This window comes from Ursus maritimus, unplaced genomic scaffold (assembly GCF_017311325.1).
Source record: "Ursus maritimus isolate PB19 unplaced genomic scaffold, ASM1731132v1 scaffold_2, whole genome shotgun sequence".
NCBI lineage: Eukaryota > Metazoa > Chordata > Mammalia > Carnivora > Ursidae > Ursus > Ursus maritimus.
The window spans coordinates 96,196,792-96,209,211 of NW_024424452.1; the positions used below are offsets into that span (position 1 = coordinate 96,196,792).

Sequence of the window (12,420 nt, forward strand, 5' to 3'; positions counted from 1 at the left end):
TGAAAATTCCCCAATCTACATTTTATTTTTTACAACATTTGAAGATCCAGTTTTCAAAAAATGAACAATAAAGGCCCCGACACAAACACTTTCAAATTTACATATGCTTTTTTTATGTCATTACAGAAACTTTCCTAGGGAAAACTGTTTTCCTCTTAGGTTAGCAAATTGACAAGTTGTTTGACAAAGAGCATAATTTATATTCACGCATCTATGTCAATTTCCCATATAAATCTAGTAAAATGAAAAAACTAAATTTGAAGCACAAACTATGATACAAGTCCATCTATTTTCAAAAGCATTACAATCTTTGGTTGAAAAGTCTTCCTTTCAGCTTGTTACAAATCAACAGTGCCCCTTCGAAGCAAGTGTGAGGTCCCTGAAAAGTGTGTGACAACGGGGATGGTCCAGCTTCCCCTCTGTACTTCATTCCGGATTCCTGTTTCTTTCTGCTCAAGCTGATCTTCCCGAAGTCCCTCCCGGATCCCAGAGGGAAGCAACATGTACAGTGCATCACAGGCATGCCTTTATCTGTCTAACAGTACTTACTCTGACCCACGCTGGTTTCCCAACCACATCCTTCTCCAGGCAACGTTTCTTTGGCCTAACTTGCGCCACTAAATGTGAAAGTGCAAAACGAAACTTGTACAAGTGTCACGTGTGTTTGAGTGGCTATCCCTCCTCTGCCCCCTGGGCTTCCCTGGAAGAGACCCTGCCTGGGCTGAGGCCACAGAGGCCACAGTCTGTCCCACCTGAGCATCGGGGCTACCCAAGCTGTTGCCTTTTCCTGCCCCTTTGCACGACCGACGACAGGCACAGTTTCCTTCTCTGAAACATGTGGCTTAATTTTTACTCTGCTTTTAGCACGTAAGGTGAGCTGTCCCTACACGCTCAGATTCTGTTCCAACCTGAGGTTATGTGATGGATACGTTCCTGCAAACCTCACCCCTTTCACAGGACGTTGTCTGAAGGAAGACCTCTCTTTATTCAAGTACCGGGAGGAGAGGACCCATTGCCAGAAGTTAGAGTGGACTCTAATTTTCCTAAAGAGCAGAATCTTCTTAGAGAAAACTGCAAGGCCACAATGTTCACTGCAGCACCAGCCGGCATTCTTGCTTCGAGAGCGATGGCTCCCTGATGTACAGAAGTTTGCAACTGATTCTCAGTCCCTCATGCAGGTCTCAGACTGCTTATAGCTTCCTTAAATCACCGGGAAATTACAAATGTTAAAAAAAAAAAAATAGAATTTTACCCCATTTCGAGTATTTTCCAATAATATTCTTAGTTAAGGGAGTCAAACTTGTTCAAAATCCCAATTTTCGGTATAATGTTAAGGGCAGAAGTAGCATACACGTATGTGCAAGGCTTATTACACGAAACAATACATAAAACACATTTTAAAGTCGTTGAACGAATGATTCAAGACTTCTCAATCTTTGAATAAATAGGATCTCAAAATCTCTTTATAAATGAAATGTAATTTATCTTGCACAACAGTTCTCTAAATTTGGGTGTTTCATTAAAAAAATTATCTCCCCACCTAAATACTACATAGGATACTGTGTTGAGTTGTCCTATAAATGCAAGTGTTATTTACGGGAAAACAGGCCAGAGGTTCATACCCAAATTCATACATCGTTCAAAGCAGCATCAAAGGGTGGTGAGTACATTCAAAACCACATTAAAATGCTAGCATTATGCTTAACGGTTAAGTTCATGAGAGTGAGAAAAACAGAGAGGATATTTTTTATAGATCCTTTTCTTCCCCTTCTGGTTTTACTGATGTAACTGACATATAACATTGTATGTATTTAAGGTGTACAGCAGGAATCGATCACGCGGATATTGCAGAAGGATCAGCACAGTGAATTTAGTTGCCAGCACCTCGGTTACAAACATTTTTGTCTTCCTGATCAGGATTTTTAGGATTCACTCTTGCCCACTTGCCAATACACAACACAGCAGCATTACTGACAGGCACCGAGCCGCACGTGGATTCTGTCCCAGTATCTGCGAATCTTAAAACTGGAAGTCTGTCCCCTTGAACCTGCTTCACCCAATTCGCACCCCCCCCCCCAAGAACCAGCAGTCTGGTTTCTGTTTCCAGGAGTCAGTCGTTGTTGTTGTTGTCTGGATTCTACAAATAAGAAAGATCCTACAATATTCATCTCTCTGTTGGACTTTCACGTCACTTAGCAAAATGCCCGGAGGCTCCATATATTTTGTCCTCAGTGGCAAGATGGCCTTCTTTTTTTATGGCTGAAGAGTATGCCGCTGTATCTGTAGACCGTGTTCTTTCAGAATTCAGCCTTCCGTGGACACGACGGTTGTTTCTGTCTTGGCGCTTGTACTTAATGCTGCAGTGAACAGAGTGCTACGCGGGTGTCTTGTTTCCTCTGGATACATACCCATGAGTGGAATTGCTGGATCATCTGGTGGTGTCTCTGTTCTTAATTTTTTGAGGACCATTTATACAGTTTCCATAGAAGCTGTGTGAATTTACTGTAGATCTCAAAGGAAAAACCGGTGAGCAGAAACCAGTTAGTGCGTCTGCTCCGTCGGGGCCCCTGGTTTATCCTGGCAAGCACTGTATTCGGCCCGAATGTCTCCTTTCCTATAAGGCGAGGTGAAAAGTACCAAAGATAAACATGAAGAAGTACATAAATTCAAGTCCAAAGTCTATGTAGGAAATTGACAACTGAAAAAACCCCAAAACTGTAAGAGTGCATGAACTAGGAAATAAATGATTTTTAAAAAATATCGAATGTACAACTAGTTTCACTCTAAAAACCCTTCTATCCCTGTATTATATTTTTGATTCCAGAACAATACAGCAGTATGATACAGAGTACTTAGTATTTTATCGTTTCCGCTAAAACGAGGGCTACTGGGAAAGACTGGAGAGAAACACTTATTTTCCTAACACTGAAATTGTAAATCTAGCTCTGAGATGAAACTTTTGAAAAGGTAACAATTCTACCAGCCTTCCAGTTCAGCAATGCCCCACTGAGCCCTCACTGTCAAGGAAATCACTAAGAAATTCTCCTAAATAAGAGTAACATCACAATTTTATGGTAACAATAGATATCTTCCTAAAATCTGTTATTCCAGCCCTGTGCTGTCCAAAGAAATACACTATGAGCCACATGGGTAACTTTACATTTTCTAGAAGCCATATTTTAAAAAGGTAAAGGAAGCTAGCGAAGTTAATTTTAATGTATTTTCCTTAACCCAATATACATGTTATTTTACATTTTTTGTACTAAGTCTTAAAGTCTGGTGTGTATCTTACAGGACAACTTACATAGGACTAGCCACTTGGAAGTCCTCAGTAGCCCCACGGGACTAGCGACTATTGAACTGGAAAACGCAGGTCTGGGCCCTGCCTTAGTACAATGACTAGACCGGACAGAGGAAAGCTAACCGTGAACAGGTCAGGGGTTCACCAGTCTGCGTGCCACAGCCAACCCTCAGGGATGCATACCCAGCTAACAGCTAACCATGTCAGTTCTGGATACCCTAGTACTTCTCTTTCTGGGGGACGCCATCACGTGAGCCGCCACTGTCACAAAAATTCACTTGGGATCGAGCAATTTCCTGAGGACAACTGTGAGCCGTTTTATACCGGGAGTTAGGACTGTCAGTGAATTCTCCGAGACTGCCATCTTCTCCTTTTTGGAGTCAATACTTCTTTTGTTTGTGTAGTGGTGGAATCCTTTTCTTCAAATAGAATTTTAAACAGACTCCAAGGGAGGAGAAAGAGAAAAAGGATTCACCTAAATGTTAAGAAACTTGTATTTGATAGAACCACGAAGCAATTTAAAGATGGTGAAAATCTCACCCTGGATTACTAATTACAGATGTTTTACACGATCTTCGGCACCCATTACATGACCTTCAAATGTTTACAGACACCTTGAAGCTCACGACACACTGACATCTACCTTCCTGGTTGGCTTTAGCCTCAAAGGAATTCTAAGGGACCAAGAAGATTCACGGACTGGGGAGGCCCCTACTGCCACTTCCGGTCAGTATGTTCTGTCTTCCCTTTGCTCCTGTGACCCAGGACACCACTCTGCTTTCACCAAGAAGTCGCCCTTCCTATTGGCGTCTGTCGAGTCTCCTCCCAAACTCCTGAGTGTAATGTGGGGTGTCGCCTCACATTCTAAGTGGTGGGATACGTATCTCCTCTCTTCCCGGCTGTGTAGACACACATTCTGGCACAAAGAGAGGAACACTTCCAATTCACTTCATTCAACAACACAAGGTAGATGGAGTCGAAGGGTGTAAAGCAAGGCAACTCATAGTTTTTCAAAATCTAAGGATTTTTTTTTTTTGTTGGTTTCTCTTTCATACACTAAAGATACTCTGTTCATGGAAAACAGATAAATGCCTTTAAAGTGAATATTTACAAGCTAAAATTGAATGTTTTTTGTTTGTTTTTTTTTTTACAAAATTAAGTAAAATATATTTTGGTTTCTGAAAAAGGGTATTTTTCCTCCCTGCACTTAAAATGAACAGATTCTATGATTATTTCCCACTGGGCTAAAAAATTCCTGCACTTTTGGATTCACAGCTACAAGAGGCCAAGGAAGCTTGACAGTCTGATAAAAGGACAATGCGGACATTACTCAGCTGGAGCCTACGTCAAAGTAAACGCCTGCCAGGACATGTTATTTAAAACAGGAATGGTACAAAAAGATCAATAATTTAGCAAAGGGCACACGAATCTAAGTGTCCTCCTTGATGTTTACAGCCAACATATCTTAGTTCAGAGTACTGATATCTAAATATTCATTGACTATTTTCTGTTCTAGAAAGGACATCTCTGAAAAGAAACACACAAAGCCGATACCTTTTAACGATACAAGCAAACCTTTCTCTCATCTCTTCTTCTCAGAGAGAATTAAATTTTACTTCTCTGTGGCTCTCACCAGTTTGGTATGTGCTGAACAGAGGAGGGGAAAAGGGCTAAATAAAACAGTCACATCAAACCAAAAGGCAGCAGCGCAGCATAATAAGTGGGATAAGATCGATGACAGGAAAATGGAAGCACAGCTGACAATTAGTAAATGACAACTTTTCTGATTCTCATTTAGGAACGTGAAACAGGAATTTTGTGCAAGAAGCCACTTTCACATTGACGTCTTACAGCTCACCCAGTCGAACAGATTCTAAATTTCTGTGCAATCTGTTTAGCCCTGAAACCATTTAGCCTGACGAGAATAACGTCAACTCTCTCTCACAGAGCAAGACTGTGTGAGGACAAAGGGGCCTGTCTCTCACACCTTAGATTTAGAGGGAATTCGCAGAGCATGTGTCCAGTTCATGCAATGCCGTCTGACAAGTCGATTTTGTAGACATTTTCAGATGCGACTTGATTCTCGCATCGAGTGCAGTTTCTTCCTGAGGCCCATCTGCTTGCCCCCGAGGGAAGACCTCTGTAAAACTGACTACCTGACATCCCATTTTCTGGGATGGATCTCAAGTTCGCTCTTTCAGCTAACTACAAAATCCTTTCTCATTTATTAGTTGTTTAAAGTATCGTGAAGAGTTTGTTGGAAGCTCAGGAATCTGAGACTCAAGTGGAGGAACGTTCCAGTTGATTTGATCCTTCGGCTTTTGCCCCAGGTCACTATACTCCCCGCCTGATCTGGCCACTCGATGGAGTAAATCCCAAACCTCTTAACAAGCTTCGTTCAAGCACCGACGGCTTAAAAATTACAGAGTTACTGGCTCAGTCATTATTATAAACGTAGGTTTAAGTTAGACCAAATAATAAATATCCTCAATAGAAAAAAAACGGGAAAACCGTTTCGTCACTGGGAATAAAATACATAAAGTATGTAAATAATTCTAATGGGCTTGAGCAAACTCTCGCTTCTCCGGGGACGATGTCACCAGAGTGGAGAAAATCATGCATTTATGAAACAAAATCACCACCCGTATGTGAACGCACTAATGTCAAGCAGATGCGTGTTTTCTGCAGCCGCACAGTCACGACAAGCCAGACAGGACTCAGGCCGCAGCAAAGCACCGGGCAGGGGCTGTGGGTTCCAGACGAGAAAGGAGGGCAGCAATGAGCGAAGAAAGGAACCCGGAAGGAAAAGGAAGGGGTGTGCAGGGGGGCCCATTTCACACGCCCCGGGATGCCATTCTCTTCCTCGCGGAGACTAGGGAACAGACGACCCTGGCAGAACTCTTCAGCGCGGGGCCACAATCGTCAACTATCCACGAAGTTTGTACTTGGGGACGGAGGCTGCAGAAGGGTAACCGTGTTCCCAGGTCATCACAAATACAAGTTTCCATCAAATCCATTTGTACCAAGTTTTAGCAGCAACTTGGGACGTTCTGTGCCTAGCGCCCTGCTTCCAGAGTTACCCCTAGAAACAGAGCAGGAACTGCACGCCCTTCCTAGTCTCGAGAGAAGCTTCCAAACACTCTGTTTCAGGGAGAATGTGATGGACATTAGGCCCTACAAAGAATCTAACAGAAATCTGTACTTCTTTTTTTTTTAAAGCAATGTAAAGCTAAATATGAGTCCACACACACTTTTTAAAAACATATACACAGATGTGGCATCTTTAGAAAATCCAATTATCTTAAACAGGAGAAATTTGTACTATTAAGTTTGACGGTGTTTCTTCAAATTTCAAGAATATGGGTGCATCGGTAATAGTCTCCAGCCTGGTAACTCAGAGTGTCGCCCAGGCCAGCAGCAACATCACGGGGAGCTCAGGAGACACGGGATCTCAGATCACGAATGCTACTGAAATCCTGCACCTGGGGTACACTGCTCAGAGCACTGTTCAGCTTTAAAAGACCCATAAACTCGTAGCTAGAGAGAGTGTCATTAACACCTGTTAAGGAACCTGTATGTATTTCGATACCATGTTGTTTTAAACAAAGTAAAAGTAAGGAGCAGAGAGCTATTTTGTTTTATTTATTTATTTATTTATTTATTTTTTGAGAACCTACTTCTGCACAAAGCTTGTGGACTTGTAAAAATATTTCTCTGATAGTATTTCCTACTCAGAGTGCTGTGTATATGTAATTATAAATACACTGCCAATTTGGCAATCAACTATGCATATCAAGTGTTCTATAAATGTAAGATTGAAGACTCAAATTAAGGCATGATAGGTATTTTAAAAAACTAACTAAGTAGGGGCACCTGGGTGCTTCAGTCGGTTAAGCTTCTGACTTTTTGGTTTCAGCTCGGGTCCTGACCTCAGCGGTGGTGAGGGTGAGCCCCACGTCAGGCTCAGCATGGAGTCTGCTTGAGATTCTCTCTCCCTCTCCCTCTGCCCCTCATGCTCGTGTGCTCTCTCTCTCAAATAAATAAGTCTTAAAAAAATAAGTAATATTTTAAAAGTCTGAGCTCTTTCTGAGTAAATAATGTATTTTTATTACATAGCCTAAGCCCGATGATTAATATATGGGAAAATATATCCCCATAAAACCATGAATACCAAAAGTCTTAAAATTATTAGTTTGATTTCAAAGATATTTTCAAAGCAATAGGGAAAAAATAAATCACTAATGATCAGAAATTTCAAAGCACCTAATTTGGTCTATGTTCCAGGATTTATTCCAAGTCTTTCATAAATGGCAAATTATTTAAAATTTAAGTTTGATGCTTAAAAACCCTATTCTGCTCCGAAGACATACACTTGTACATTTTTTTCTATCTTAAGATTCCCCACTTTTCATTTTTATAGATTAAAACACAGATAAAGTTAATAATGAGGTGCTTTGTAAATCTTACCCCTGTCAGCAAACCCCAACAGTTTTACTGCAACCTAGTAAATTAAGAGAACATAAGAGGGAAGTCAAACAGTGCTGCTTTTCCTTCCCCAGTTCAACAAGTATAAGTAACAATTCTACATAAAAACAAATCAAATTGGGTATTTGAATGAGAACCTATGTACCTTCTTACAGTTACCTAAGTTACAGAAATGGAAACTTTCATCATTAAAATTCCAAGGAATACAACTGTCCGAGTCTCCACAGTGAGCAGTTCTAAATTTAATCTTGGCCACTCGGCTAATCTAGGACACAGGGTAACGCTGGGTGGGGAAGGCCCCCCCGTGGTCCGTGATTTGCTACAGAACCTAAATCTCAAATCCCACAGAAATGCTTCTTGCAGTCCTAATAGCTAGAGCCACTCTGCACAGAGTCCTCTGGCGACAGGGACAGTAAGAGCAGCCCGAGGTCGTTTCAGTAAACACGGGCAACGGGGATGGCGCGTTCATGCAGGCACAGTTCTGAAGAAGACGGCATGCAGGACAAACAGAAAGCTGCACAAAACGATGCCAAGAGTGAGCAAGAGCATGAGTTAGAAGGAACATGATGCTTTTATTTACCCTTTCTTCTTGTGTCGACAAAACATGAACAGGATGCCTCCGAGTACCGCAAGGCCAACAACTGCAAGAGACCAGGGAACAAATGATACATAACAGAGAGTCAAGACTGAAAATTTAGCAGCAGAAACAAGTGTTGGTTGCATTCCAGTGGTCAGAACATGTTATTTTATTTAAGCACATATCTATTTATACTCCGTCTGCACTCATCACTACCTAAAGCCCATTCCCTGGAGTCACTCGAACAGTCCACAGGAAGCCAGAGAACCCTTGCTTACTTTAGAAAATTACCCAAAGCATGTTCGGGATGCAAACTCAGGGCCAATCATCCTAAAAACACATGTAGTAGTTAGGGTTTGTTACTAAGGGGACACATACATAAAAGAATACACATTTGCCAGCAAAACGCAGTGTATCACATACAAGGTCTGGCTGTTCTGGACTGGTGGACTGCATGTCAAGTTATATAAACTATAGAAGCTGAAAAGTTAAATTAAAAATCATTTAATTAAATAAAAATAATGCACTTTTTCAGAGTAATACTTTTTAAGTGGCATCAAAGTTTGGGCTACTTACAAACAGAAATAACAATCGCAGCGATGGCTCCATTGCCTGGGAAAACAATGAGAACAGTTTGAAGACTGAGCACCCAAGGTCGGCAAGGGTGGCTGCATTTCATTCTGACCAGATCACCTGTATGCTACGGCAAAGAAGTTCTTCCTCAGCCTGGTTTTAGCATGAGCGCTAGTGTGGCCAGCTCATTTTTCACAGAACCCTTGGGATCAGACCCCCCGTCCAGGCTCCACCTTGTAAGACCCTTCACAGGAACGTCCCTTTCGACTGTTCTGTGCTGTAGTTACCGTATCAGGTTAGTACAGCTTACTAGCACAATTAGAGTTCAGTAGATCAGAAGAAAACTGTCTCAAAATGTATTACTCCATTATTGTTGTTGCTCAGTATTCATTCTATCATTTGTGATTTTGGTAGAAATTCTTATTTTTTCCACAAAAGTGGGGTCTGTGGACTAAGTCATAAATAAATTTCCATCCGTCACACAGGTGTTAGGTGCAGAATCTTCAAAATAATACTTTATCTTATCATCAGCCCCTTCTGATTTTCCACCCCCTAAAACCAAGACATAATCCTAATTACCAAGGAGATTCTAAATATGTAAATGAAACACCAGGGCACATGGATGAAAATAACGCCTAGATACTTTAAAACATGCACTTCTGACCACCCACACAGAAATACATCACACTACTAATCTTAACTCTTAGCAATGATGTCAGGAGTACCTCTGCTTCTAAACTGCCATTATTTATTTTCAATTTCTGGAAACCAAAGCATAAAATGTCATGGTTGAGTCTGATCTTTTCATTTCATAAAAAATTATCAAGTGCTTACTGACCTTAAGATGGCACTGTTTTTACTGATACAATGACAGTCTGACTACAGTGTTCAGAGGGAAAATATAACAAGCCTCAAGAGTTATAAGTAGGTTAACCTTACTACACTAGTCTAATATAAATAAAGGTATTAGATAGTTCTCTTCACTTACTTATCAAGAAATCTTTAACTGTCACAACTATACTTTTTTTTTCCATTTTCTTTAATATGCGTTGCGTGAACTATGTGAGCCTACATGAAGTCTGCCACACCAACGTGTTATAGAAAAAACTGATCTAACCTGTAGTACTTTAAGGCTCATGTATACAAGGTCCAAGTAGAAAGAAAAGTGATCTACAAATTGCCATCAAAAAAGAACACTACCACATGGACGGCAAGTTATGTTTTATGTATTTTCACCTATATATATAATCATAGAATTTAAGAAGGGTACCACACCCTGCTAGGAATCCTATTTGGCGGGGGGGCCTCTTAAAAACTATACTGTCTACATGTGTTCACACGTACTGCTGCTTACGTCTGCCGCAGTATCTACACTATTAAAATAACTCTAAATGTCAATTTTTACCAATTTATGACACACATGCTGTTTCCTCTCTAACTACAGGTAATTGAAATGTGATATTTACATGTAGAACTCTAGGGTCTCATAATGCGAGGTTATTAATAACCAAAATAGTACCTAAAGTCTTAGTGTCTTCAGGCGTTGATTCATCACCAGGATGAGGGCGAGGTCCTAGAAAGAAAAAAAAAAAAGGAAATATGTTTAAAGAGAGAAAAAAATAAAGCTTAAAGATCTCTCAATTCATAGGTTTTTGGGGTGCCTGGGTGGCGCAGTCGTTAAGCGTCTGCCTTCGGCTCGGGGCGTGATCCCGGCGTTCTGGGATCGAGCCCCACATCAGGCTCCTCTGCTATGAGCCTGCTTCTTCCTCTCCCACTCCCCCTGCTTGTGTTCCCTCTCTCGCTGGCTGTCTCTCTCTGTCAAATAAAGAAATAAAATCTTAAAAAAAAAAAAAATTCATAGGTTTTGATTTTTCACCTTTGTATAAAAACCCTTGTAATTTCCTTTTCCTTGTATAAATGAAGGTTTCCTGTTAAAGGCAGCATCATAATATATTATAAACTTGTATGTGATCAGCATTCTTCTTGTCCAGTAATATTTCCGGTGCTACAATATTCTGTGGTACAGTAAGCAACTGTATCATAAGTGTATTGTTCAAATTATGGATTTAATTGTTTAAATTATGGATTCAATGTGATTCTACTTAAAAGTAAAAATTTGGGGGCGCTTAATAAACTATTCAGATACTGATCTGCAATAGAAAGAAACTTCAACACGATGAAGGCCATTTATGAAAAACCATCACTTGCATCATACTCAACGGTCAAAGACTGAAAGTTTTCCCCTTAAGATCAGGAACAAGACACGACGCCTGTGTTTTCCACTTCTATTCAATGTAATACTGGAAGTTCTAGTCAGAACAATCAGTCAAGAAAAAGAGAAAAAAGCATCCACATTCGGCAGGAAGAAATAAAATGATCCCTGTTCCAGATGACACGCACGACCTTTACATAGGAAACTCTACGGACCACACACACCCCTATTAGAATAAGTTAGAATTCGGCAAAGCTGCAGGGCACAAAATCAACATGCAAAAATCGGCTGTATTTCTCTACACTAACAATGAATAATCCAAAAAAGGAAAGTAAGAAAACTATCCCATTTACAATAGCAACAAAAACAAACAAAATACTCAGGAGTAAAACAAGCAAGGTGAAAACTCGTACACTGAAAACTACAAAATGCAGCTGAAACAAACTGAAGATATAAACAAGTGGAAAGACATCCGCGTTCCTGAATTAGAAGACAGAGTATTATTAAAATGTTAATACTGCACAAAGCAAGCTACAGACTGAATGCAACCCCATTACCATCTTGAATATGCATACTGCAGAAACAGAAAAAAAACCCTACAATTCATATGGTATCTCAAGGGACTAAAAATAGCCAAGATAATTTTTGGGAGGACTCACGCTTCCTGATTTTAAAACTTACTACCACAAAGCTACAATAATCAAAATAGAAAGGTACTGGCATAAACAGAGACACACAGATCAATGGAACAAAATAGAGAACTCAAAAATAAACCCTTGTGACTGTGGTCAAATGACTCCACAAGGGTGCTAAGAACATTGAACGAGAAAGGGCAAATTTTTTGACAAATGGTTCTTAGAAAACTGGATATCCAAATGTGAAAGGATGAAGTTGGACCCCTACCTACTTTTACACATACACAAAAATTAATTCAAATGGATACAAAACTAAACATAGAACTACGAGTATAAAACTCCTAGAAGAAAACACAGAACGAGGTTTGTGATGTTGGGTCTGGCTACTACTGCCTGATTGTGATACAAAAAGCACAGGAAACAAAAGAAAAACTAGATAAATTGGGCTTCATCAATGGACACTGTATAGAGTGAGAGAAAACATCTGCAAACCAAACACCTTATCTAATAAGGCACTAATATACAAAATACATAATGAACTCCTAAGAGTCAATAGCAAAAAACAAGCCAATTAAAAAATGGGCAAAGGACTTGAATAGACATTTCTCCAAAGATCTGCAAAAGACCAATAAGCACA

General features: G+C 40.2%; 1 protein-coding gene across 7 annotated transcripts in view; it reads right to left on the reverse strand.

Moving 5' to 3' along the window:
• Positions 1–12,420, reverse strand: part of LOC103672496 (membrane cofactor protein) — a 38,225-nt gene continuing 25,805 nt past the window's right edge. For 4 of the 7 annotated variants that reach the window (XM_008701210.2, XM_008701208.2, XM_008701206.2 and 1 more), the window contains 4 exons: positions 10,456–10,509; positions 8,940–8,975; positions 8,367–8,427; positions 1–2,614 (listed from right to left, as the gene is read on the reverse strand). In XM_008701210.2, coding sequence (XP_008699432.1) covers positions 2,542–2,614; positions 8,367–8,427; positions 8,940–8,975; positions 10,456–10,509 — 224 coding nt within the window. In that variant the 3' untranslated portion in view covers positions 1–2,541. Of the gene's footprint in view, positions 2,615–4,451; positions 4,949–7,768; positions 7,803–8,366; positions 8,428–8,939; positions 8,976–10,455; positions 10,510–12,420 lie in introns of those variants that run through there. The other 3 variants (XM_008701207.2, XM_008701209.2, XM_040636390.1) reach the window with 3 other exon arrangements.